This window comes from Paroedura picta, chromosome 7 (genome assembly GCF_049243985.1).
Source record: "Paroedura picta isolate Pp20150507F chromosome 7, Ppicta_v3.0, whole genome shotgun sequence".
NCBI classification, from domain to species: domain Eukaryota; kingdom Metazoa; phylum Chordata; class Lepidosauria; order Squamata; family Gekkonidae; genus Paroedura; species Paroedura picta.
Genome location: NC_135375.1, coordinates 65,431,508 through 65,459,304, shown reverse-complemented (window position 1 = coordinate 65,459,304; position 27,797 = coordinate 65,431,508). Strand labels below are relative to the sequence as shown.

Genomic DNA, 27,797 nt, shown 5'->3' with positions numbered 1-27,797 from the left:
AATAACTTCAAGAACTGGTTCACTAAATTTATTTTTAAAATCATGTAACATCTTACAAAAGAGCATTACATTCCGCACACTGCTCTGCATGGATGCCAGGAGTAAAGTGGACTACTAGAACCCTTCCCCACTTCAAAATGAAAAAGTATAAAGCAGGTGGTTCACAAGTTACAGAAAAAAAAAACATTACAGTTTACAACCAACATAGAACAAAAATAAAATCCACTTTCTCTGCTGCTGTTTCAAAATACCAATGTTAGTTTCGCAAGCCACCCCCCTTCCCTCCCACCTATTTGTGAAGAACTAAAACATTACATCTGGTGACAGCAAAAATATCACTACACCTCAAATGCAGAACACCTATGAAGCAGAGGAATGTTGGCTTTTTAAACAGAAGCAGATTTAAGAAAAAAAAAAGATGCAGGACTCCTTCAGTTCTTCACTAGTCTTAGAAAAACTTTCCAGAATACTGCTTCACACTATAAAAAAGAAAAAATATCTTGCATTAGAATCCTTCAACATCTGCATACTGCTTCACACTATAAGGAAAAAGAAAAAAAAAGGCATGTATTAGAATGGTTGAACAAACAATTTGAATCAATATAAATACATTCAAAAGATTAATACAAACTAGATTTAATACATACTTGTTAAAAAGTTTGACAATTTATAATTAGTAGTAATTTGCAGACAAACTTATACAATGCAAGATGATAATCAGACAGCCAATGTTAAAGAAAACAAAGCAAGTAATATCTAAAGCTGTTATACATGGCAGAAAAGGAAGCAATGCCAGTGAGGTGTGAAATGCTGCATTAACAGCACCAATAGTTTTCAACTTGTCCTGTAGAGGCATGGTCTGTGCCATATGGTAGACTGCGATTTGTTGTCGATTTGGTTATCTAAAAACAACAAAATCACTAGTCTTCCACACAGAACTAGACCAACATCCACTGAAATCTTCTACATTTTCTACAGGCTCTATGTAACAGATTAAAAGTAGATTTTTTGCAGCAGTTTCCACCAGAGAAATGAGGACTGCTTGGTTAAGGTCTCTTCCAGCAAGATTAGTTTTGAGACTATCTTCATTGAGTAAGAATGGAAAACAGAGGAGAAAGGCATACTACTAAGTGCAGAAGTTAGTAACATCAACTAAAATATTTAATATGCTCTTTAAAAAGGTATAAACACAAAGTTTAATAATCAATCTATATGAAATTCACAGATGGAAGTTAAATGCCAACTTGCCTGTTTTGCAGTAAATACTGTGCATTCTGAATCTGATCCTGTGTGCCTGTAATAGTTATTATCCGATCTTCTGAACCTTCTAAAGGTTCATCAATTTTGATTGATGCTCCTGATTCATGACGTATCTGCTTGATCCTCTGACCTCCTTTCCCAATGATAGAGCCAGCCAACTACAAAGAAAAAATGTCACTTTTTAACAGCAGCTAATAAATGCAATGTTTTAAACAGGATTGCTTTGGGCACAAATAATATCACTGATCTATTTCAAGTTATTATATATCAATCCTGGATAATTTATGCTCAATTGTGGAAAATGGAGAAATTAAAAGCACTTTTAAGGTATTCTTTTCACATCCAGGACAGAATAAGCCAAGTATATGAAAAGATGCTAATAATGTCTTCCATATACATTATGAGATGGAAGAGGCACATGCCACAAGTTTTACTGCAAAGTATATTGGATTAAAAAGTACCTTAATATATACTTACATCTTTGGGTATTGTTACTTGTGTTGTAATGATGGGTCCACCAAGATCACCATATGATCCACGTCCCCCTGCATAAGAATAGTCTAATTTAAAACGTATGCATCTTGTTCTTGTACCAAATAGACTAAATTATGCACAACACACAGGCACATAAACTTACCATATCCTGATCCACCTTCAAACTGTTGAAAAAGGGGGAAAAATAGTTTTGTATAATCACTTTTCAATTCAATCAAAATACTGACAAAATCAATTAAGATAGCTGAAATTCTTTCTGGCATCTCAAAGGAAAGCCTTGCTCCAGAAGCCAGACAAAGCTCTAACACATCAGAGCGAGAGCTTTTCAACAATCCCTAGTGCTGCAGAGCTCCCTTCCTACAAAGGCATACGTGAAAAAGCCAGCACAAATTTAACATTAACTAGACAAATATCCTAGCAAGAAGAGTTGGTTCTTATATGCCGCTTTTCTCTACCCAGAGTCTCAAGCAGTTTACATTCACCTTCCCTTTCCTCTCCCCACAACAGACACCCTGTGAGGTAGGCGAGGCTGAAAGAGCCCTGATATTACTGCTCAGTCAGAATAGCTTTTTCAGTGCTGTGGTGAGCCCAAGGTCACCCAAGCTGGAAGTATGTGGGGGAGCGTGGAATCAAATCCAGCTCACCAGATTAGAAGTCCGCACTCCTAACCACTACAATAAGCTGGCTCTTTGAACAGCCTGCAGGTGGGCACACTAAGTTGCGCCAAAACTACAGAATTACCTCTCCGAAGAAGATCCATCAGTACTTATTGTCTCCTGCCAACAGGCGAAGACTTATTAACAGTGTGTGCATGCGTATCTTAACTTTATGCCTTGTTTTTATATAATGTATTTTAAATATATGTTTTAAACTCTGCTTAATCACCATCTAGGTGACCCTAAACTGGAAGAAAGGAAGAATAAAACTGCTTTAAATAATAAACAACAGAATCAACTAGCAACTCTTTTGAGTATTTCAATTTTCACAGTTCTGTATTTCAATAATGAAGTTCATATGGTGCACTATATTTACAGAATCTGCTTTCACCAAACTGAACTCCTCTGCACATTCTGATCTAGCTTCCAACAAGGTGGCTAGTTTTAATTCATGCATCCGAACAACACTTCAACATGTTTTGTTCCATTTAACAAATGTAAAATGGATTGCAGACTTGAAATCCTGGAAACTTTTAAACACTAAAGATTAAAACTTGGCTTACTAGTTAAACCTTCTTTGATAAGCCTGTAAATGTAACATCCACTTTTTAAAATTCTAAAGTGCTCAACGAAATATGTAAGGCTGAGAGAAGATGACTGACCCGAAGTCACCCAGTGTTCCATGGTCAAGTGATGATTTGAAGCTAGGTGCCCTTTGGTTTTGACACTGTAATCACTATAGGATACTTAAAAACTATGCTTCTGAACAAAAAAATTCTGCCTATTTTGGGAATTCTGTGGAGGATAACAATTCTTCCCTCTGTTTGCACTTTTTGTAATTACTAATGGATTGGACCCAACCAAGTTTTCTACTAGTCAAAAAGGGACAGAGTAGTCTCCTCTGAATATTCAAAAGGCCCTTATGCTGGGCATCATGGACATAGGCCATATAGGGCTGTAATAAGGAACAGATATTGAGAGAATTCATAGGATCCTAACCAATATAGCTTGCCAGAACATTATAAGGTGCAGCAAAAAATTTGCAAAGCCAAACAATTCACCAATCCATCCCACTTCCATCAAGAATTTGCATGCACAGCAATATGTATTTGCATATTTACAGACACGCTCTTCAAAAGAAGCAGTAGACAGTTCCAAAAGATGAAAAACTAACTCACCATTTCCGGTGTTTCTATGTCATCACAGGCATTGACATGACATTGCATCATCTTTTCAGACAAAACGCGGTACAAAGAGAAACAAAAAAAGCATATTTGAAACAAACCAGTATGTTCAAGGAAACCCACAGATAGTCCAGTAAAGATGTTTATGTACATCAAGACTACGTACAAGAGATCAACCTCACTGGCATATACAGAGGCAGACTATATTATTTAAGAGACCAATTGAAAGACACAAATCAGATATTCTGAAAAGGAGCATTTTTCACACTCAAAGCAGCACAAATCTAAATGTTTTCTACTACAGCTCTTAAATAAAATGTAAAAAAGAAAAGAGTAAGCAACGAGCAGTTTTAGCTTTTACCATCTAAATACACTCTCACCATGCCTATGAATTCAAAGAGGATTTAAGCTTTATCCACATCAAAAATGTACAATCTTTACTTGGACCATGATAGTAAGATAACAGATACTCCAATAAATTCATTTGATACTGAAAACTATCTGGAACCAATATTGGGAGGGGGGAGGAGACACGGGCCATGCTAAAATCAACATGAAAGGGCTTAATTTCCCAACTCAAAAATAATTTTGGAAGTAAGATTGTTTTCGCTAATCTATAATGCAAAACAACCAAGCAACTTATTTACTCAACCACAAAATGTCAGTAATTACTATCTTTAGCCATGGTCCCTCTATATATTTGTGAAACAGCCTGGGGGGTAGAACGTGTCCGGCTGTCCATTGGCCTTGCCTTTGCAGCTCCTGCCCTCCATCCCTGGACTCTAGCCTCTTTGCTCTCAGACACACCTCAGTGCCTGGAGCTAGCAGCAGGTAAGGGGAGAGGGCCCTGGGCAAAGGGTCGTGGTGGAGGGCCTGCTAACGAACTGGCCAGTCCCCGCCGGCCCCATTTGATCCAGTTGCAAGCTGTGGCCTAAAGTCACCTTAAGCTGCCTGGCTGGGGGGCAGGGGAAGGGACCCTTTCAAGGCCCGTTATTAGGAACGGGCTTTGAAACTAGCATATTTCTAATGTTCTTTCCTTGTAAAAGAACAATTGTTACCATCATGTTTGGAACTAGACTTTCCCCCAAAGTCATACTTTGCTGTAGATGATTAAAGGTTGCAAATGAGCACCTTACACTTTTATTTTTCTGTCACAGTAAATTGAACTTCAAATTAATAATTTTCTCTGTATTCTACCCATCAACTGCAATGTACATATAACATAACTCCTGCCATGATCACGGAGCAGGCAACTCATCCAGACTCCAACAAACATTGGTCATGAAGGCTATAAATACTGGTATACTTTGTTGGAAGCTGCATGGCAATTCCTGCAACTAAATTAACATATGATGCTCTTCATTCAATACAGCATGCATTGGAAAGGCATCTATACAATCTTACAGCTCCCACCAATTGGCAAATAAAATATAAGCATTCCCCAGCCAAGTTTCTCTGCAATATTCAAGAGAAATTTAAAACGCACAGGAAATTTTAAAAGCGTGTTCATATTTCACATTAGTTTGCCTTTGTTGATTTTTTTTACAAATGTAGAAGTTTAATTTCTTTATCAATGGGAGAACTGTTAATGCTCCACACCACAAAAGGCGCAATGAATTCTAAAACAGTTAAGGAAAGAAGGCATTAGTTGCAGTAAAGCTGGATACTGCTTTAAGGAACAAGTCAAAAGGAGAAACTGTAAGTTGCCTCTAAGATTTTGTTTCTGACTGAATTTTACTATTTATGTTGCCATTTTCAAAGAGATGTACCACTATTATTTACATCCCTCTACCAGTTTAGAAATGAGAGAACATCTGATGATGTTGCTTTGAATAATGGCAATATTGCCTCTAACATCTCACAAATTTTTGATTTGATAAAACCTATATCCTCCCTTAATTTAATCTTCCCAAAAGACAAGCGGCCTGGTCAATGTTTGTAAATAGTGTCTCTACTAAAAACTAATACTTTAAAAAAAGGCAGTCTATCTTCATGGAATTCTCCAAAAGATTGCGCTAGCCACAGCCCGGTACAGACTGATCCACGGACTAGTACCGGTCTCCGGACCGGGAGTTGGGGGCCATAGTTATAAGTTATACTAAACATATGTAAAATTTCAAAACAGGTTATTTTATCTATTCTTTTCCCTATCTTAAATATGAAAGTGGTTCAGCAATGCTTGAAAATTTCAAAAGATGAGTAACTAAGAAAGAGGCAGGGAATATTAGGGATGGACACAAACCAGGAACAAGGCTGCTGGCTTGTGGCCCTGCAAGCCAAAGACCCTTAAAGGGTTTTTTCCCTCCCAGAAAGCTGGAGAAATAGTTGAAAAGTGGGCAGTCTTTTGCAGTCTCTTTAAGTTTGAAGGTGCTACATAAGACAGCCTGACACAGTTATGCAGCAGGGAGCACCTCCCCACCACTGAACTGTTTTTGCAGCTTTCATGTGGAACAGAAAGCAAGGGGTTAAAAATAAATCTGAGTTCTTTTAAGCCCCTACTTTCTGTCCCATCCATGAACTGCTTTAAAATGACAAATTTTGCTTCATGATTCAGTTGTGCCCATCCCTACTCATATATTTTCCATATAGATGCCTTCCAAACAACTGGAAAGGAATTGCTCCTCACTTTACTGAACAGAAAAAATACAGTTCCATACCATTCCATCGTAGCGATCACCAGGTCTGCCTCTGCGATCATAAGACATGAGGTCCCTTAAGAATACAGATAAGAGACTATTTACTTGTATGGTCTGATTAGTTCTACTTAGTTCAACTACATATCTTGTACTTTATGGATATTAAATGGAAATATTCCAATTCCCAGGTTAACAGTTGTCAGATATTTAAGAAAACATTGAGTGATGTGAAACAGGCAATAATTGGAAATTCCTATTACTGGACAAATATTTTGTTTACTGAGTCTCTCCTACTCCTATTTACTTTCATAGAATAGCAACTCTACTTATATAATAAATGACTATAATTCTCATCACCAAGGAAATAATTCAGAATTACATATAAATTAACTTACCCGCCTCTGGGAGGAGGAGGAGGAGGAAGAGGAAGATTCCGAGCTCTGCTGCCACCTCTACCACCACGGCCTGGAGGTGGGGGAGGTGGTCCTCTGCGAGGGCTCATATCATCATAATCTCTTCTTGGAGGCATGGGACGACCACGACCTGGAGGCATTCGGTCAAAACCACCTCTGCCACGCATTGGAAAGCCTACAGGGCGCCCCCTTCTGTCATCAAACATCATTGTAAATCCACCATAGTCGTATGTTTCATCATAGAAATTTGGATCATAAGGCTGTGCACGTCCTTTGATTGGTGACTAATATGAAAGAAGAAAGATTAAATTCTAACAAATAGTCCTATTTCAGAAATATGAAAAATCAAATTTAAAGAACTAACATTATTTCTAGTAATAATTAAATGCATTACAAGCAGCATGTAAGAACATTTCATTTAGATTCATCTTTGAAACACTGCTGTAATGAGCACAGAATTCTTGCATAATATACCCCAGCACCCTATTGATGCTACCTCTATAGGCTCTAGATTGATTTACCTCTGATATAAGATCCAGTATTATTTTGATGCATTCCACAACTCTGTCAGGCTTTCCACCTATTAGAACCACTCTGTCAGAAGAATGAGGACAACATTCTTGGAAAAGTTTAATGGTTGTTTGAGTGTTCTGTCAACAAAAATGAAAATAGACGTGTTTAGTGCCAACTTTAAAATATAAAACTACTTAAGTGCAACTGTTGTTGAATATGCAAGCTACGCACACAGGGAAAGTTGTACAAGTAAACACATAGATAGCTCCCTGGAAAGGGGCACCATTTTCTCTCAGAGCTTGTATCTATACACAATGTAATTACCCCATCACTTCATCCACGTTTCTCCCCTCACAGCCTTCTAAATTTAGTGAAACAAGAACAATCTGTGATCCCATCCACTTCATACAAAAATTAATCAAGTGTTTCTCTACCCACACCCTAAGAAGAGTATGGTAAGAAATTTAAATTATAGCCACCTTTTAAGTGGCTCATTGGCACAATCTTGAAAGTTATGTCAACCTGTCTTTCCTATCATGCCTGTTTATCTTAAGCAAAAATTAGGTTAAGCTGCTGAGAAGCATTTAATGAAGTCCAGTGACACAAAATCTGTCAGAAACCAGTGATAAAATTCTTGAATACAGTTGAAAAGAGTGGATACTCCATACAATCTGTACTAATTGTATGTCTTGAAAGAGTATGAGACTGCCATGTGCTCCTTATTCCTATGGTTTTTGCTAAGGATCTCAGTAAACTAGTATACACGTTTAGAAGAAGAGTTAGTTCTTATATGCCACTTTTCTCTATCCGAAGGAGGCTCAAAGCATCTTACAGGAAGTCTAAAAATTAGAATCTTTCTTCACAAGAGCTTTAGTTTTATGTTTGAAAGGACCAGTCTCTTTCCATTTAACCAACTTCAGAAACTGGAATTATGAATTCGGGGCTACTAACAAATGCGCTCTACCATTGACATGCCTGTTGCCACTAATAGTAGTAGCCTTCACAACACGATGTACAGGGAGCCACATATGGGAGAACATTTTCTCTCATATATCCATAATAGGCTTTATAGGGAAAACCTGCCATTCTGACACCCACAATCAATGGAACCCTTATAGAGCTGAAGTTCTATGCTTCTATACTAGCTAATACCACAAAGCCACTATGATTGTATTATGTCTCCAAGGGCAGCCTCATATACAGCTCACTAGGGTGGAAGAATCAAGAATTTAAAAGAATGCAGAACACTTGTTTTCCAGAAAAGGCGGCTATGAGTACATTAGCAATTAGTCTCAGCCTCACATATCAATCCACCAGAGGATCCCTTGAGAAGCACTCCCAAGATGCCTTTACAGGTGTAGAGTCCAGCCATTTTCCCTGATCAGTGCCACCTTCTACTATGTGTTGCCTGGAATGAGCATCACCATCTTAAAATCCTGACTATCTCAGCATACTAGTTTATACATTTAAGGGCATGAGACAGTACTCCTGTGAACCACATAAAAGCACCCATGGAAAAAAACTGAATTCAGCTTCACATTCAGAAAGAAATACTACTGTAATACTCTATTTTCAACACGAAGCGACTGAACCAGAAATACTTATTCCCTTAATAAAGAATAAATATTTCTGCACATCGTCTACAATGTATTCTAAACTTTTAAAGAAAGAAAGGATGCAAAAGCCTCTTCTGCTTATCTCAAAGCTCTGCAGGACACAACTGAGAAAGCAGCCATTGCCCTATTGCTCTATTGCCCCCTAGAGATTATGCCTTCACATGAACACTTACTTAGCTACATTCACTCCAAGGTTTGCTACATTTAGCTACATTCACTCAAAGAATATGTCTTCTTTATCAGAGGTCTATGGTTTGGCAACCAGAAAGAGTCACTAAGGAACCACCATTCCATCTTGGTGGGGGCAATAAAGTGCTGCTCACTTCAGGCTGCAATTTCACAGGATAAGCCATCTAAAATATCAAGTACATTTTCAACTATTCTAAAATAAATACTTCAGCAGTATTGTAAGATGTTTTATTTTTGTCAAATAATATGCAATGCAAACATGCTTGATAGCATCCATAACAAGAGAAATGACTATTTACAAATGATTATATTGTTTAGAAGGCTATGTTTCTCATTAACAACAAAATACCTCTCGAAGTTCTTTGATTTTAGCTCCTTTGACACCAATAATTCCTCCAGCCAAACTCTGGTGAATCAACAACCTTAATTCACAGTCAAAATCACTTCCTTTGTAATGCTGGTACTAAAGACAAGTTTAGGAAATAAAAAGTCAAAAGCAGTTAGCAATAGCGGATATTTATGAATGATGATATAGTACAGAGATTAGATGGTCCCCCAATATGTGGTACCCTCCTTAGGCCAGCAGAAAATCTCAGCCTTTGTTTATGTAGACAATATAGACCTTTACTCTTTTGACTAGAGTGCGACTAAATAGGCTGCTGGATAGATTAGGCGGTTATGATAGGGTGGAAGTTCTAATCATCAATTATAAGAAAAGCCTTTACATTGTCTGAAACCCTGTCATGGAATGCCCATATTGCATCACTGAAAGCCTCAGCAATAGAGACTATGGGGGCTATTATTACTATACAAAGGGGGGGGGGGCACCTCATCAAACTGTTCACAAACAAAACCATCTCTAGCTATCTCTACTATGGCATCTAGTCTGGGGCAGGAACAAGCACTCTGCAGCTTAAAATCTATCGAGAACAATTTTATGAGACATACAGCACTTCAAGGGAACCCCAGCATTTTTTATGAGGGCATAGCTTGGATTTCCCTCCTTTAGGGGCCTGCACTCTTTTAGTCCAACTAAAATGGATGAAGAAAAATAGACTGCCTTCTGCATAGCTGTTTAGTCATCAGTGGTTTAACTCTGCTACAGGAGATGGGAGTACACTTCCTGACTGTATTATTTATTTCCCATTATACTGTGTCAGATGACTTACTAGCAGAACTTGGAAACAATAAAGACCTGAGAGTGGGTTTTCCTTCAGGACCCCAAAATAGCTAGACCTTTAACTGTGTGCAGTCCAGATGTGCTCTGTGGTTCAAGACCTTTAAAAAAGGATCACAGCAGAACCCTGTATCTGGTCACTATCAATTTAAGGAACCTAAGGGTAGTGTTTTCAGCCCTGAAATTTCAATCAACGCCCTCCTTCCCATTTTTCTTTCTGTGGGACCCCAATAATTGAAGATCTTCCACACTATCTATTAGACTGTGCATTCTAAACAGATCCGAGGGGACGATTTCTAAATAAATTGTTCCAGGGGCATTATCTGCCGCTCATGACAAGTTAAGGTATCTGCTTTGTGACACAGATCCATTTGTGACACATCGGATTGCCACTTTGCGCTGGTGCCAAGATATATTCAAGCTGTCCTTGTGGCAAACGGTCAATGGTTGACAATTTTACTAAGGTCCTGGGGGGGGGGGAGTAGTCTTTTGCCAAGGGACGTCGCCACCGCCAGAGCCCCTGCTCCACTTGCTTTCCCAATGGCACTCCTGACTTCCCGCCGCCCACTGAGGAGTGCTGCCAGCCATGGCGGCCCTGGAGAGCACCAAAGGTGAGCTGGCGGCAGTGGCAGGGCAGCCCCCAGGGCAGAAGTCAGGGAGGAGTCGTCGCAGCCTGGTACCAACTGATCTCCAGACCCGGGGGTTGGGGACCACTGATCTAGAGTATATGTGTTAATGTAGGTTTTATTTTGTTTAGTTGATAGCTGATAATTGTGATTGTCTTGAATGTCTATCGTTTTGTACAATTTTACTGTGCATTTTGTCCTGTGATGGCCTGTGGCCTAGTGCAATCAAGTTTGCATCTGTACTAGTACCCAAAGCTGACTTTAACAACTTTTACAAATTTAATGATTATATCAATATATTTGATCTATGAAACAGAACTAATACAATAGGGCTATGACCCTCAAAGAGTTTGATCAACAGTTTCTCTAGTACTTAGTCTTCCTTTTCTGCAAAGCAAATTCAATAGCTTCCTATATAGTATGGGGAAGTGATGGTTCTGGCCAAGTGTAAGCCCTTGGGCTGGCCAAAAGCAGGCTACTCCTTCTTTACAAAAAAGATTATAGTCAGTGAGAATCTAGCATACTGGAAAAGCATATTACTTTAAAGGAATGCAATACAACTCTAGCTCTTCTGCCCAGCATTAGATGAGGTCATTTTTAATCTAAATAATGGGGGAGGAGTTCACTGCAGAAAACGGAACTTTTCAGACACTATAAGTTCTTGGAAGTTCCTGAACACTTACCTCTTCCAAAGTAGGGATAATTTTCTTCAGAATTTCTCCAATTGTTTCAATGTCTGCACTTATACTCAGTATGCTGTCAAATACCATAAGTGTCAGGTGTCACAGACAAGATGGGAAAAGGTAAAGTAAGTTGTATATTCATAATTATATGTATCATAAGTCAACTTTACACAATATGTCTTACAGAAATATTCCCCATTTAAGTAAACCTGTTTACTGAAGTTATGGCACATGCACCTTGCTTATGCCCAATAATGGTACAAGTTCAAAATAAGGATTTGGGAGATAGAGAATGGGCTTTCTGGAAGGGCTCAGATTAAGTGGACAAGAAACTGATGAAGAACTGAAAGTAGAAGCGAATATTGCTGTCCCCCGCCACCATTAATTTCGGACACCCTCACTATCACATTATTCAACTGGCACACCTTCTCATAGGAAATATGGGAATATGCAAGTGGTGAACACTATATTTGGAATAGGGTTATGAGACCAGTTAGAAATTAGATTACTAATGGGCGCCGCGAGAAAACGAATACAAATGCAAGACAATAAGGACAACACAAATGAGAAGTGAAGGAGAGTGAACCAGGAGTTAGAATTTCATCAGAAAAAATTATGAGCAGGCAATGCTGGGGGAGCAAGGTGGGCCACAAAGACAGAGCAAGAGACTATTTTGAAACAATCTGATTTACAACGCAGCATATATACAACAATTGAAGCTGTGCTCCTTCCATTGAAATAAAATTAGTGGATTGTCGGGTGGGCAATTCACGTAAAAGTTCAGTGACAAAAAAGACTTAATGGGGAAAATAAGACAGAAAACTTAAAAAACAATACACCGTCTACGGGGATACTATTTAATTATATAAAAGGCAGGTAATAATATACATTTCTCTCTTTCTAATCAGGCAGTGAGGCATAAACTGTTGGGACATACCGCTCGGGGCCACTGCTGTCTGGGACTGAAACACTGGCATTGTACTGCATTGGTCATTGGCGTTCGTGGATGTTGGCATTGGGCATGGGCATTCAATCAGAAGTTGTCAAGTAAGGCACCCGTTTGGCAACGAGCACATTTTTGGGCATAGCCAACCAGGGTTTTCACATGGGCGTTCAGGGGCGGATGGGCCAACGTCATGGTGGGCAACGCAGGGGCAAGTCGATCCAGTACATGGGCAACGGAGAGATATATGGCCAAAAAAAACAAGGAGAGGGAAGAGGGGGAAAAGCAATAAATTTTAATTTAATACAAACTATACTCATTACTCTCAATGAAACAAGCTTAAGTTGTTCTGAAGACTAACACAATAACGGATAGCTACATTGACTGTGGCTTAACAGCTATGGATCGCAAAAATGAGTTACTTGGCCTAAACTACTTTTAACATTCTAAGTTATAGTAGCAGGCTGGCTCGTGAGGGTAGACACAAAACCTGTAGAGATTCAGGTTATAGAAATCCTGGGAAAATTGGGAAAGCCACTAATCCAGGAATTATATGTATGAAATCTGGATTTTAGGTGAATTTTAAGTACACTAGCTTCAAAAAGGTCAGTTAAAGCACAAGTGATTGCTACCCAGTTCTTGTTTACAGTCTTATACCTCAGATCTAACAACTAGAAGTTGACAGTTAAAACGTTCTACAGGAGTTTATTTTACATTATAATGAAAATATCGAACACAATGTGAAATGATATAGCGCCAAATATTTCATTTAACACCAATATCACTAAAATATGGACAAAACTATGTATAGTGCACAATAATCAAGAAACTGCTTTTTACAAAGCATAGTATTAACCTATGATGCTTTGTTAATGCTAAGTGTGTCTATTCACAAGAGTCAACCCACTATAAAAAAGTAAATAGATTTAGTCACGTTCACCGAAAATTCCTTATTAGAACACACCTATACTACTCTGCCCAAAGTCATGCCAGTCTTATACAGCTCTTTCCTAAACAGATGGAATGTTTTCTTTAAAAAACCACTTCTATAACTGGGCAAAGAACAGGCAACTAGAGTGTTTTCTAAAAACAGCTCAATAATTTTCTAGGAAACTGTGGAATTAAGTATCAAAGCCCTCTTTAATATTACTAGTTAAGGCATTAAAACACAATTTAGTGTGATGTGTTTCCAATACAAGGGGACATGAATCTTTCCACCTGATTCATTCTGTTTTAATTATGATACTAATGGAAAATCCTGACACCTAAACTAAAAACCATCACCTATGTTTTGTACTGAACATCTAAGTCTACTGAAATTTCACAATTGCTAGATATGCACACAATTAGCTTTTAAATGCTATGTATTGCAAAAAAGTGTTTAACTTTTAAATACTCACGTCTGTACGAAGTGCCTTAATATTTTTGCCACCTTTGCCAATCACTGCTCCAGCATTCTAAAAAGATTCACAAGTAAGTTTTTTCCCCAAATGAAAGAGCATAAAATAATGGGTAAAATATGAAAACTGGATCATTGACACAATTGTTTCATAAACCTCATTTTTTCAGGAAATAAACCAAGCTTCAACATGAAGCTAAATCCAGCCTGATTTATACTATCACTTCATTTTAACATACACAAAAAGAAAACTGCAGATTATCTGACACTGTTACTGATGAAGTGTAGCATTTAAGATCACAAATGGGCTCTATACATATAATTACCCAATATCTAAACAGCAGTTATGTTAATCTCCACCTCATAATCTGTAATTGCTAGGCCATCCCAAAGAGAACTTCCTCAGTTCAAGTGGCTGAATAATTTTGTTTCTCTACATTGGTAATTTGGTATATAAGTAGATTCCTGATGTGGTCTCTGCTCAAAACTTGTAATCCAATGCAGACTACTCAACTAGCTAAATAAATACTATGACTATCATCTGCAAAAAGCATTTTGGATAAAAAGGGAAACATACTTTACTCTGAAGCAGAATGCGCAGTTCAACCATTTCATCAGTGTTCCTAGACCTTTTGAAAGCCTGTTCCTCTTCAATATCTTCAGCAGGACGTTTGCCTAATATTTCAAGGGATAACAATGTAATGATTATTTTCAGAGCTTCTTCAACATGATTTGTTACCATTTACAGCATGAACATATGAGGCCAGCTCTACATATGAATTTGGAACTATACCAGAAGTATTTCTAGCTCAAGTACTAAATACCGTTAAAATACTAAAAGCAAATCTAGCAAGGAATTACAATAAAGTCCAAAATATAGCTGTAACTCATGTGTTTTCATGTACCTTTATATCAAGAGCCATGAAAACAAACTAGGTGCATACAAAACAATTTCGAAAGTGTTAGTGAAGCCAGACTGAATTTAAATGTCTGACAATACAAATTTATAAAAACTGTAATTCTACAGTTCTGAAAATATAAATTTAGAACTGTAACTCTCAAACTGCTTGTTTCACATTGCCATGTGGCAATTATAGAATTACAATTGTATCATCTACCAACATCTTATAATGTTTATATAATTTAAGCAGTCCACATTAAAGACAAGGCTCATATACCAAATTTTGGATCCTTACCATCCCTAAATGACTTAAGTGTCCTCAAAACTCATTGTAAACAAGTTGGTTTCAGAATTAAGTATAATCATTTGCTGAGACAGCAAAAACTAAATGTACAGTTACAAACATTTACTTTATAAAACACACGTCTAATAGGTGGTAAATACTCCTTTTCAAAGAACTCATCTATAAAATAATACCTCAGGGAAAACAAGTTATTTGTCTAGTGGTCACCATTCATAATATTAACTCTTGATGATGAATTCCTTTTAGTTACAACTTAGCTGACAGAAGCAGAAATTCAACATATAAAGTAAGCTTACCATTGGTTTCTGTATTAGTAAAGGTCTCCTCTTGTTGTTCAGTCTCCATTATTTTTAGACTTGCAGATACGATCTGTCAAATAAAAATATACTAAAGCACTTACACAGAGATCAGCAAGCTCTACATTTTCCTAAAGAAATGAAGTCAGATGGGGGCATTTGGGTATTAGCACTTACCAATATTATATAGACTTGCCAAGCAAAACTTAAGTGTTCTGGGCGGGATCAAAGATCAGACAGCCTATGAAAAGCAACATACAGTTTTGGTCTCCATCATTTACAGATTAGTTCCCACAATTAAATTAAAGGACTATGGTTACTATACTGTACTAGCCATCTTTTTGATCCAGAACTACATATATGAAATATAAAGCTCTCATTTGTCAAGGTACACTACTTTTTGTCAGGGTCCTTTACTCACACAGCCCACTAACACAATATGTGATCTTGTAGTTTAAATACTTATTTATACTATATATAAGAAAAACCCTTGAGTATTGCATTAAGTCACTGAATGATCATGTTATATATATTTCACATATAGAACATAACAGAATTCAAATTAGGAATAAAAAATGTGCCAGTGACGTTGCAAGTTGCTTATTTTACATGCTAAAACAAAGCAACAGAAAATTTAGCCCAATATTTAACAATGAGACAGGGCGATTTTAAAAATCATTTGACTGCATATGAACAGTTACAACTATTACCACTCTTACCACAGTTACTGTGAAAAATTACAGGGATCTAGAAAAGCACTGAAAGTGTTATTTTCAGTAATAAACAGGCTGTAACAGAAAAAAAATCGTGGCATCTATTTTTTCTGTGTTTTGCACCAGCCTACGACAAAACACAATTTCACCATTTAAATAGGTTTCAAAATCCGTAACAAAGGAAGACGGAGCATTCGAGAAACCGGTCAAGTGATGTTAGCAACGCAGTTAAGAGATAAGAGGATGCAAGCCTAACAACACGATCTATGCCCTGGGGAGGGAAGTGAGATGGCAGCAGAAAATTTAAAAAAACGCCCAACACGCGATTCAAATTTCGTTTCTTTTTGCAACAAAAACTATATCCAGTTATTTACTCCTCCCACGCCTCAGGCAGGCTGTCGGTGATCAATGAAACAAGTGCCAGACGCTCTTTCTACCAAGGGCTTCATTTACTAGTAACAACTCGCATTACAAGTTGCAGCCTACAACCCATCCAAAAATAACAGGGGAGAAAAGTCCCGCCGCGGCTGGTTGCATAATCCTGACTTGCTTTTAGAGGAGACCAACGGGACTAAAAATGGCGGCTCTAACAGCGGACTCGGCTGTAATGGCGACCTCGAGCTGCTAGGAGGAGCCGGGAGCGGAAAAAGTACCGCCACGCAGCGGCTCCACGGGAAGGTCCGCCACCCCCGAGACACAAAAGATGTCTCACCCTCCCATCCTCCATCCACAGCGGAGGCCACGGCTGCAACCGCCACTAGGGCGGCGGGCCCCGCGAGGGATCAACAGGCCCAACAAGAAAAGGAGGAGGAAGAGAAGGAAACGCCTCTCGCTCCCTCGCCCCCCTCCCCCGTCGGCCGCCATGATCTCTTCCGCAGCAGCCGCCACAGACCAGGCAGCGCTTCCTTCTTCGCTCGCTCCCTCCCGAGTTGTACCCCGCGAACGAAACAAAAGCATTTCAAAGGCAAAAAGAGAAAGAAACGAAATGGCTGCCCTTCGTTACAACACTGAACGCCCACCCACTCCTTGAAAGGAATCTGCCCCCCCCCCGGCAGCCGGAACTGGGTAGGCCGCAAGCTGAGAAGAGCGCAACACAGCAACCTCCCTTTCGGGCACCCAGCAGGCTGAGGAGAATTTAAGCCACCCGAGCCCTATCCACGCCTTACCACGCTGCGTACTAACTCTGCCGAATCCACCTCAGGGACTGAGAGAAAGGAGAGTAACTAGCACGCTCCCGTGCGCATCCGCCACTGGCGCTCTCTCATTGGCTCCCCCGCCCGGCTAGCCCATTTCTATTCGTGGTTACGTCTGTCTTTCTTCATTGGAGGCGTTTCCCTTCGAGTCCCGCCCTCCGTGGCGGCCTCCTGCGCGCCAACGCTGCAAGCTCGGCTGAGGGCCGGTAAAGCGAGCAGCGTTGGTAGGCTCGCAACGCGTTTCCTTTCACCGTCTTCCCATATGCCCGTTTCTTGATTTTATTTTCTCCTTCGGTTTGCATAGCGAGTAATACTTACGCTTCCAAAATCGTTTACCTATTATTGATCGAAAGCTCAAGAGTTAGGAATCCCGCAGCTGCACTCCAAGGAGAGCGAAACTGACTTGAGGGTCGCGTGTGAGAGCGAGCGGAAAATGGCGCCGGCAAAAACTCGTCCTCGTGATCTGCAACGGCGGTGGGTGGGGGTTCACTTCTCGCGAGGCCAGGAAGTTCAGTTCTTAGGGTGATTTGGCGCTTAAAACAAAAATGGGGGAGGGGTGCGATCGAGAGTCGTGAGGAGACGGAGGAATAGGATGGGAATGACAGTCGCGTATATTGGAGCAGGTATGAAGCCTAGAAAGCAACATCATCCCAGCTAGGCCGATGGGACGTGAAAACATATATATTTGGCTTCATTCTAAACTTTACGGGGTTCTACAGCATTTTGGAGGGAGATAGTATGTTGCGATAATGGGTCATTGTATATGACTTCTCGTTATACACACATATTAATAGGGTTCCTGCTAACCTGTCTTGCCCCTTTAATAGGTTTAATGAGATTTTTTAATAACTGGACGGTGTTATCTCTATCTTTATGCTATGATAAACTTGAAGGGCAGAACAATTTCCCCCCCCTTTGATTTTTTGCAACCCTAGTGCAAGTAGCTGTTGATACAGACAGCTTGGGAGGTGAACTATTCCGCTCAGAGGAAGAAGTTTTGCAAATAGAAATGAGAAATTTCTGTTTTATGGTGTAAACCTGTAATCCTATGCAGGTATAATTGCCTGAGCTCTGACGAATTTTCCCCTGAGGAAATGTGCCCAGAACAGGATTGCAAACGTTAATACATACTTAACTCATAATTTCATGACTGCTTCTAGCTCAGAAAAGTATGCTTCAAAGTTAATCCAATTGCATATTAGCAAACTCAAAGAAAAAGAACTAACTTTAATCTTATTTGTATACATCTTTGTCTTGTAGTAATTATTGTTTTGCCTTTCACATTTATGTTTTTCTCCATCTTTGCTCACAGTTTGGAAAACTGGATTTATGGAGCTTTGGAACATACTGCAGATTCTGTACTAAAGCTTATGAAACAATATTCTAGCATTCATTTTTCCTAAAATTTATACACCAGGTATCCCACCACCTGGCAAATGCAAAAGGTCGTGTCCGGATTCCATATTGGAACCAGCTATGTTGTTGTGCTTTAGAGCAGCGAGATTTGAGTCCAGTACCACTTTAGAGGCCAAGGCTTTTGGGGATATAAACTTTTGAGAGTCAAAGGGAGCTTTGTTGGTGTTTCAGATGCTGTTATACTCAAATCAATATTGGAACCACTTTCTCAATATGTTAATTTATTTTAATGTCCTTTAATTGTGCTTCTTTGGAAGATTCCTTTTCAAATATTTCTAGTACAATATTTCTAGTACATATTTCTAGTTCTGTCTTAACAGTAATTGTTCCCATTTTATAACATGGTTTCCAGTATTTTTTCCATTGGCTGACATAGCCTGCCTGTTACACCTAGTGCTTTGAAATGATTTTTTCCCTTTCTGTTTGTACACCTGTTTTGGTGTTGTTCCAGGAGAGAGAAAAGTGTTCATTGTCCACAGTTCTATGTTATATTTTCCTTGTCTGACAAACACAGTGATACAGTGGTAGCATGTGACAGTAAAGGTCCAATTTGCCACTCCTCAGCGTACCCAGACTGTTTCTGCATTAGGAGACCTTGTTTTAGCCTTGCTTTGGATATCGATTGGATGCTGTGAGTTGAAATTTGCTTTCCGCATTTGTGCATTCCTTCCCTTGTTTCTCAGGCTGAAATTTGCGACATGCTTTCCACACTGATGAAGGCAGTCTCCCATCATGCATTGCTTCCTTCTCCGTTGCAATTTTTTTTTTTTTGCCAAGTGGTGCCTGCTTGCATTATTCTTTAATTGTGCCCCTTCATTACATATTCCATCGCCACCCCCTTCCCCCAAAGGTGTTTTTTTTACAATGCTCCTGCGTGATAATGCAAAACGCTGCTTTTTGTTTTTACTAGCAGCAGGGATCATTCGGGTGACACTGTTGTTGGGGGCAATGATAATGCGCTCCCCAGAAGCCAACCTGTGATCAGCAAGGGGCCTGGGGCAAAGGTGGGTGTCACTTGTCTGCACCGCCACTTTCAGTCTCTGCTCCGTGGGGACAGCCCTGGCATGGGAGAAGAGCCATGGCCGGGGAAGTAGAGCAAGAGGCTGAGCTGACTGACTGTCCACCTTCTTCCTAGTATGCAAGTCAAGCCCACAAGAAGCCAAGTTTCTCCAGTCGCTGCCAAGGCTTGCCTGCACAACACAATTTCCCTAAACTGCCCAGTGAACAAGAAGCGAAGCCATTCTAGCGGAGGCTCGCACGTACACCATCTTCCCTTCACTGTCTGGAGTCTCAGGGTGGTGAAGGGCAGGCGAGTCTTGGCAGCAGCTAGAGAGGCTTGGCTTCTAATGCTCTGGGCAGCAAAGGGCTTCTTGTGCTTGGGGGAGCAAAGGGCAGGCACATTGTGCATGAAAACCTCAGCTGCGGCAGGAAATGCTTAGCTTTTTGCGCACCAGATGGAAAACGGTTTCTCACGCACCGGGAAGTGAAGGGCAGGCATATATGCAGGTGAGCTTTGGTGATGGCTGGACAGGCTTGGCTTCTTGTGGGCTTGAATTGTACGCTGGAAGGAGGGTGAGCCATTCAGTTGATGCAGCCTCCTCCACCCTAGAGCCTCAGGGCAGTGAAGGGTGAGGAAAGCATGCGGGTGGGGAGGCCTAATTTTGTTACATAGAAATAGCATTGTATTGCAATCAGCCGTTTAAAAAAGGGTGGAGGAATTTGATTGGGGTTAACTACGGAAGTGATGCTACATGGGAGTGTGGAACAATGATGGCCACAGACAAGAAAAGCCTGAATACTATGTTTCTGCATTGATCAGCCCTAATTTAGACCCCGTTAGAACTCCACTTCAAAAAATTGGAAACTGGTTTTCTAGGGATTCCTTGGCAAATTTCAGCACAGAAATTGATGAAAATTTCAACCTTTTTATAAATGAAAATCCAAATGATATCCCTAGTGTGGAAACAGTCTCATATGCTGTTGCTGCTTCATCCAGGCAAATAGGTGGCAGGGTACATTGCTTTTTACCCCTTGAATTCTGGTTTGGCTTTAAGTGTGTAAGCTGTGCAGTAACTGCCTTATTTCATGAAATTTAGTAAGCAATAACCTGCTTAATCAGATGAGCAGTGAATAGTTATCTTTGACACCTGCTAAGTTATTGTTGTTTGTTTCAGGGCATTCATAAGTTTGTTATGTATCTCAGAAGAAAATGAGTGCATCAAGTCTTGCAGTGAGAGTGGAAACTTGGCTTTTATCTACGTGGCATGTTAAAGTACCAGTACCATGGCTACAAGCTTGTATTGACTGGATTCAAGAAGAAAATGGCCTTAGTAATTTGACTCAGGCTTATATTAACAAGCAAGTTTTTGAGCAGTGGCTTCTTACAGATCTCAGAGATCTTGAATATCCTGTTCTGCCAGAGTACATTTTAAATGCTCCAAAAGGAGAACTAAAAGGCTTTTATTCCATACAGATTGATTCACTTGTTGATGTGAGTCAGCCTGCCTATTCGCAGTTGCAAAAGATAAGAGGAAAAAACACTGTAAATGAGGAAATTACTGCTAATACACAAGGAGCCCAGAGGTCCTGGGAAGCAAAGCCTACTCGGATGCTGATGCTGAAACTAACTGATGGCATAAATCACATTCAGGGTATGGAATACCACTCTGTTCCTGTTCTCCATAGCAGCCTCCCTCCAGGCACAAAAATTATGATACAGGGGAAAGTGCCTTTTCGTTTAGGTGTTGTTCTGCTTAAACCAGAAAATGTAAGATTGTTGGGAGGTGAAGTAGATAACCTTATGGAGGAATATGCTGAAGAAAGAGTTCTCGCTAAATTGCTTGGAGAAGATGATTTCCCTAATGCTGTTACTGGAGTCTCTGGAATTTCTAGACCTGTTGATGAAGCAGGCCAAGACCTCGGGCCTTCTGATGAAGAGCTTCTGGCAAGTCTGGAAGAAAATGATCTGATAATAAATGAAGCCCCTCATGAAAGTGGATATTACAGCAGAGATACCAGTTCTCATTCTAACACACGTTCTCTTCTTTCCAACACTGCAAGCTGCTCAGAGCAGAGCTCTGCAGTCTTCATTGCAGCCAATGATCAACCAACTGTTCCAGATTTAGAATACATGGAACAAGATTTAGATGAATTTACTTTGGATGAAGATTTGTTTATAGTAGAAGAGATCCAGGAACAACCACAAGCACCGAATAGAAACAATCCACCAAGCAGGGCAGATAACTCTGTTAAAAGAGATATGTGTGATGCATTTGATAATAGTGGAAGTGATTTTTTAATAAATCTAGATTACTGTTCAAAAAATAAGTTTGTACATGAGAGACGCCATAAAATAGATGTAATTCAGAATGAAGAAAAGTCCTCTGATATCACTAACAATAGAGTAATGGACACTAATACAAACCCTATTCAATATTCTGGCCATGTACAGGCATATGGAATGAAGGATAACTATTTCAAAATAAATTTAGATACACCTCCTTTTACATATATTTCTGTTTTATTAGGTAATAATAACAAGCTCAAGGATATTACCAATGTGAAAATTAAAGCCTTTATAGTAACTCTTACAGGAAAACTCACAAGCAGCAGTGGCTTATGGAGTGTAACTGCAAAAATATCTGATGGCACCGCATACTTAGAAGTTGACTTTGCTAATGATATTTTAACAAGCTTGATTGGGTTTTCAGTGCCTGAAATGAAGCAACTGAAGAAGGATCCCATCTTGCACTCAAAACTTAAGAATGGTTTAAGCAATTGCCAAAGAGAGCTAATAGACCTCTGTTGTTTAATGACTATTGAATTTGACCCTTCCAACACAAAAGCAAAAGTAATAGTTTTGCAAGATATTAATGCAAATGACTTAAATAACTTAAAAAAGCGCCTAAATATATATAGCATTTAAGTAACAGATTTAATTGCAATTCTAGAAAAAAAATATATCAGAATTTTATTTTCTGGTTTTTGAATTCAGAAAATACTTATAATGTTTTGATACTGAAACATATAGTTGAGCTTCTCATTAATTTAAACTTCCTCTGTGTTAGCAAAAGTGTTTTTTTAACTCCTGTTGGGAAATCAAGATTACTGTAATAAACATGAAGGAACTATGTAACTAAGTTTTTTTATCCTGTAGAATTTGTGATGTATATTTTCCGCTACTTTTAAGGCATTTGTGTATTATGACATTTTAAACATTATCTTGAAAATCCCAAAATAAAAGAACCTGTTCATTAACATGGTAGAGTAATTTGTAAAGCTCAAGTACTAACTCAATTTGGTTACTTATAAAAATGGTTTTCGCAGGGAGGAAAAACGTTATTTGTACAGTCACATTACATATAAGAATGTGGCCACTTGCACAGTGGGGGACTTGAAGAGGATGCCTAATTTTCCTTATATCCCCCTTTCTGTACTATTTCCTCTTTCCTTCCTCCTGGTAGCCGATATCCTCAACTTTCCATGCTTCCTCCTTGCTTTTATCGCCATACCAGCTGTATTTATGTTAGTTGATATATACACAATATTTATCCCCAAAGGAGCTTATATCATTCTCCTTCATTTAACCTTCACAACAACTCTTGAGAAGGGGATCAAGTCGATAGCATGTGACTGGCCTAAGGTTACCCAGCAAGCTTCTATGGCAGAGTGGGGATTAGAAGATTGGTCTTCCAGGCCCTACTCTGAAATTTAGTACTAAACCACATTGACTATCATGGCGTGATTGCTGTTGAATAGTCACAAGCTACTGTGTCTGATTGAGTCAAGCAGGTCATTCTGTGCTTGCTTCTAGGGACTTATCTGCACTGGGCTTTTAAAGATGGTTGGGTTCAGATAAACAAAAGCTGCCTACACTTGATACTGATTTCCATTTGGGATCCCCCTCCCCATCTGCACAGGTATTCCCCGTCATATCCAAGAGTGGATTTTCCCTGCTTCATCAGGGAAATGCAAGCCCATGGCACTTTGTTATGGATGCACATGGGCTGCTTTGTTCGGCTTTTCCCCTCCCCACTCATTGCAGCCACTCCTCCAGCACTGAGGCTGTGCTGAGGTTTCTCCTGATTGGTTGGTATGTGGCAGGAGCAGCCCCTTTGTTCTGTTCCTCCATTTCAGCTTCAGCTGGAGTGTGTCTATACTTCTCTGTTGTGGAAGTGCTTATCTGCTTTTCCTGGCTCCTTAAGAAATGCATTAATCGCTCCTATCAGAAGGAGTTAAAGAAGTATTTGTGATTCTCTTCAGCTGCCATCCCTTCTCACAATTTGCTACAGAAGGAGGGAAGGAGGTGGTGGTGAATGCTTGCAAAAAAAATAGGGCCACAAGCAGCCAGCTCCAAGTTAGCTCAGTTAATAAAGCACTTGTTTTGAAACCGTAGCTTTATGAGTTCAAGGCTGGCTGTGGGTCTTCTTTCTCCACACAATTTTTATTTATACAGCTCATGTTTTAAGAATACACCATTTTTAAAACTTGATTTTCAAAGGTAAAATAAATAAAATTCCTATGTAGGGAAAAAGACCCAAACCCAGCCTTGAACTCATGAAAGTTGTGGCTGCAAGACAAATAACTTATTAACTGAGCTATCTTGGAGCTGGCTGCCTATGGCCCTATTCAGAATATTCACAAAATATTCCAGTGTAAACATTCCGTTCACTAAAAAAACAACAGCAAGAGGGTACCCCTGGGGAGCATTCCCGCCCCCATAAGAATAAACAGCTTGTGGTAAAGACAGCTTGTCTTCTTCCATTAATACTTATCAGATCACTTAATGGGAAAGCATTTAATGAAACCACAAGAAGTTAAAGGGGCTTCTGCTGGAAACCAATCAGCAGAGACCAATTAAACCAAGGAAGGAGGGTGGATAAAAAAGTCTCAGAGATCAGCCCCTGAGAAAACGGTTTTCCGGTTTCCAGAGAAAAGAGTCTATTTGGGTGTAGTTTACAGCAGTTGGGTTAACGCTGTTTCCAGTTGGGGAAAATAATTGTAGATCTCTGGCAAGATCTGAGTATGAATCAAAGAGAAATCAGCAGGACCCAGTGTGAAAAAAATGTGGTTCCGACTCAGCCCTGGTCTTACCCTGCTGAGCCTTCCCTCAGAGGCCAAAATTGCTGTGAAAAGGCCCTCTGCCTTTTACAGACTAACCAAGGCTTGAAGGTTGGCAATACTGTGGTTACCTGTGTTCTCTGAGGACATTTGTTTCTTAAAAGCGGCCGTTTTCGGAAGGTTTTAACTCCAACATATTTTTTAAAAGGTTTTCGACTTTTCTGCAAACCCAGGGCTTTTATCAGTTTTGTATACATAGAGATCTTGTTTCTCCATTCCCCCGGTCTCAATTGAATTATCCACATGTTAAGAATTAAATATAGATTTAATTCTTAACAAGGACCCATGTTAAGAATTAAATATATTTACAAGTGGTGAATCTTAAGGACTTCTGAGAGCATCTTGTTTTCCTACTTTCTCACTATTTCCTCTTCTACTTACATGAAAGTTCCTGTAGCATCTTTGTCATGATCCAAAACATTCACTTTCACAGCTCCATTCAAGAGAAAAATGCAAAACACATGGGGTTGGATCTCATGAATGGCTGCAAAGATCACAGAATGTTCTCCCCCTGATTTCTGATCCTTGGAAAGTTTATTCCTGGGATTGAGGACTTGTGTGTGCTAACAGATAGGTTGCAGAGGCGTGAGTGACAGGTGCAAAATTAATTTGTTCTTGTCATGCATGAGGCAAAAGGTTATCTCATTCCTTTTCTTCTCTCCACTACAGTGACCCAGCTGGTGCTGCTCTTAAGACATAAAAATCCTTTTGTTTCCAAAATATACTTTCCCAGAACTGACTGTTTCTGGGGGGAGAGAAGGGCAGGGAAGATCTTACACCATCAGTGCTGTCTGCTAATGGTTTGTGGAATCCAAACCGGATCCAAAGGGTTCTGGTTCAGGAAATTAGTGATCTTCAATGTGGCACCTTGGCCATCTACCCATGGGTTTTCTGGTACCTGTTTCCTTATTTGAAAAGTTTATCAACACATTACTGGAGCAGGAAGTACTTTAGAAGAACTTAGGAGCCATCATCTTGGTGTCTGTAGGGTACACCCATTCAGCAACAGCAGCTTCCATTGTTGCTTCATTTGCCCATCAGTCAACATTTTCTGATTGGCTGTGGCACATCATGGGGCCATTTTGTGTGGTTGTCCTGGACAGCAGTCATCATATGGTGGCATCCACTCCCCATTCTCAGCTTTCCAGAATAGTCCACTGGGTCAAAGCCATTTGTACTTATTGGTGTATATGTCAGACTGATATGTATAACCTATAGGGAAAGTAAATTCCCTTTATGTTTTTATCGTTTATTGTTAAAGTGTTTAATGTACTGTGTTTATTTAATATACTTGTATAATTTTTGTCCCTCAGTCTTTTTAGTTTTTCACCTTTTTTCAGGTTGAGTTCTTATTTTCCCATCAAGACTGCTTCATATGATAGCATCAAAGTATTCGTGCCATATTAGGATATGTTTCATTGACCTAAGCAAGGAAGGATCCATCCTCTTAGAGGAGCCTGCTGGATGGTACCTCGTTTCCTTCAAGCTAAGAATGACAAAGGTGCACAAGCCTGGATTGAATAATAGATTTTACTTTCTAGAGCCTTTTCATTTTGATCAAAACATATCAAAACTGGATAAAATCACTGTATTATTAATTATCCTAGTAAATAAGCCCGCTGCAGGCTGGTGAGGCACGCTGGGGCTGGGGCGGCTCGGGCTGTGCGGCGCGGGCGACCTTGTGGCCTACCTTGCGGGCTGCCAAGCTGTTCTGTCAGGTGGGTCGGCGTCGAGGCGCTCGGGGGCAGCGCTAGAGGGTGGGAAGCCGGGCAGGGCGCAGAGCCGCGGGGCAGCGGGCGGCGCCGCAGGCTCGGTAGCAGGCGGTGGCCGGCGCAGCGGGTGGCGTCGCGGGGCACTGCCGGCGGTGTGGGCAAGGGCCAGGCGTGGTGGAGGCGGCGGCAGTCTGAGTGTCAGTCTGGGGGAAGGGACCTATGGGCACCCTTCCTCATCACGGACAGTAGTTGTGGGATAGGGGAATGTACTCTGGAATGGATACTATGGCATTAAATAATGTTGTAAAGGGACTAATAACATCACAAACACCCCTGTAAGGAGTAGAAGGCACTGACATTTACTTGTGGGGGAATATAAAGTGGGTTATACAACCATCATGGCTGCTTGTGCTCATCCCCCAACCCTTAATAGTACTTTGCAATAAAATTTATTTTTCTTAGACATATAGTGCAAAAAGAAAGACTGGGAAATAGCCTTATTACTAGTATTTAAATTTTCTCTTGGCTCATATAGAAAACAATTTTAAGTCAATAGGTCAGCAGCACTACATATGAAGTAAAACATTGATTTTGCAAATAAATCAATACTGTCAGGAAAAAAATTATACAATGAATACTCTTCCGATTTTCAATAGCTCTTATTATTGAAAAAATGTTTATAATTCTTTAGTTTTCATTTGAATTGTTTCTTACCTGTTAGAAACTATATTGAAGGGTTTAGACTCACAAATATAAGTTTGACACAAATCAAAAGGCTGAGAGACAACAGCTTGCCTAAAGTGACCTTGCAAGTTCATGGCCAAGGTGGAAATTGAATGATGGATTTCCAATGTGTATGTCACTCTTTTAACTAGTGTAATACTGCATCATCTATTCTAGAGCTTTTTTCATTCACATAGCTCTTTTCTATTTTCCAGGTTTTAGTTTTTAACTTGAATTGTGATATCTTTCCTCCATTGCATCCTTGAACTTCCTTCTGAATGTGATCGGTTTCTTTACCCTCTATAATGAAATTGGCTTCCACTTGCTGACATCTAGAGCTTGGACAATAACTATCAAGTATTGGCTCAAACTTTTGTCTCCACAATCTGCTAATGGATTTTTATGCACTTAAGTAGTCTCGGCAAATACACCATAAAATCAACTCCTTTGGTATTAACCTAGAGGCCTTGATTAATTATGGTGAGGCCCAAATGTACCATATTTATTTGGCAAATAATCTGGAACATTGAAATCCAGCTCATTGAGGCAGGGATAAACCGGACTTGTTTACCCTGGGTTTTTGCCTATCCCCTAGTCCATGTTATCAGGCACATTATTTTTTGAACCTT

General features: G+C 39.8%; 2 protein-coding genes across 14 annotated transcripts; one reads left to right on the top strand and one right to left on the bottom strand.

Moving 5' to 3' along the window:
• Positions 1-13: 13 nt before the first annotated feature.
• On the bottom strand, positions 14-17,680 carry HNRNPK (heterogeneous nuclear ribonucleoprotein K). Of its 11 annotated transcripts, none has more exons than XM_077344659.1 (16): positions 17,534-17,680; positions 15,469-15,532; positions 15,292-15,382; positions 14,368-14,465; positions 13,792-13,848; positions 12,386-12,429; positions 11,449-11,521; positions 9,312-9,425; positions 7,166-7,294; positions 6,627-6,928; positions 6,253-6,307; positions 3,590-3,640; positions 1,898-1,919; positions 1,738-1,820; positions 1,249-1,418; positions 14-539 (listed from the first exon to the last, which is right to left on the bottom strand). In XM_077344659.1, exons 3-16 carry the CDS (start codon positions 15,338-15,340, stop codon positions 506-508), a joined length of 1,281 nt encoding a protein of 426 aa, XP_077200774.1. In that variant the 5' UTR covers positions 15,341-15,382; positions 15,469-15,532; positions 17,534-17,680; the 3' UTR covers positions 14-505. The 11 variants fall into 11 exon arrangements, with proteins under 11 accessions (XP_077200774.1, XP_077200771.1, XP_077200773.1 ...); XM_077344656.1 differs by having other exon boundaries at positions 15,292-15,364; XM_077344658.1 differs by having other exon boundaries at positions 17,516-17,671.
• On the top strand, positions 17,501-22,870 carry RMI1 (RecQ mediated genome instability 1). 3 transcript variants are annotated; one of them, XM_077344651.1, is made up of 2 exons: positions 17,501-17,671; positions 20,788-22,870. In XM_077344651.1, exon 2 carries the CDS (start codon positions 20,823-20,825, stop codon positions 22,536-22,538), a length of 1,716 nt encoding a protein of 571 aa, XP_077200766.1. In that variant the 5' UTR covers positions 17,501-17,671; positions 20,788-20,822; the 3' UTR covers positions 22,539-22,870. The 3 variants fall into 3 exon arrangements, with proteins under 3 accessions (XP_077200766.1, XP_077200765.1, XP_077200767.1); XM_077344650.1 differs by lacking the exon at positions 17,501-17,671 and adding an exon at positions 17,682-17,820; XM_077344652.1 differs by lacking the exon at positions 17,501-17,671 and adding an exon at positions 17,851-19,617.
• The last annotated feature ends 4,927 nt before the right edge of the window (positions 22,871-27,797 follow it).

Bases quoted from the DNA above. Each gene is read 5' to 3' on its own strand.
- HNRNPK (XM_077344659.1), bottom strand. From the start codon at position 15,340: ATGGAGACTGAACAACAAGAGGAGACCTTTACTAATACAGAAACCAAT. The intron at 1,419-1,737 runs GTAAGTATATAT...TTTTCTTTGTAG, and splicing joins AAGTAACAATACCCAAAGAT to TTGGCTGGCTCTATCATTGG. The intron at 540-1,248 runs GCAAGTTGGCAT...TTTTCCTTATAG, and splicing joins CAGTATTTACTGCAAAACAG to TGTGAAGCAGTATGCAGATG.
- RMI1 (XM_077344651.1), top strand. From the start codon at position 20,823: ATGAGTGCATCAAGTCTTGCAGTGAGAGTGGAAACTTGGCTTTTATCT.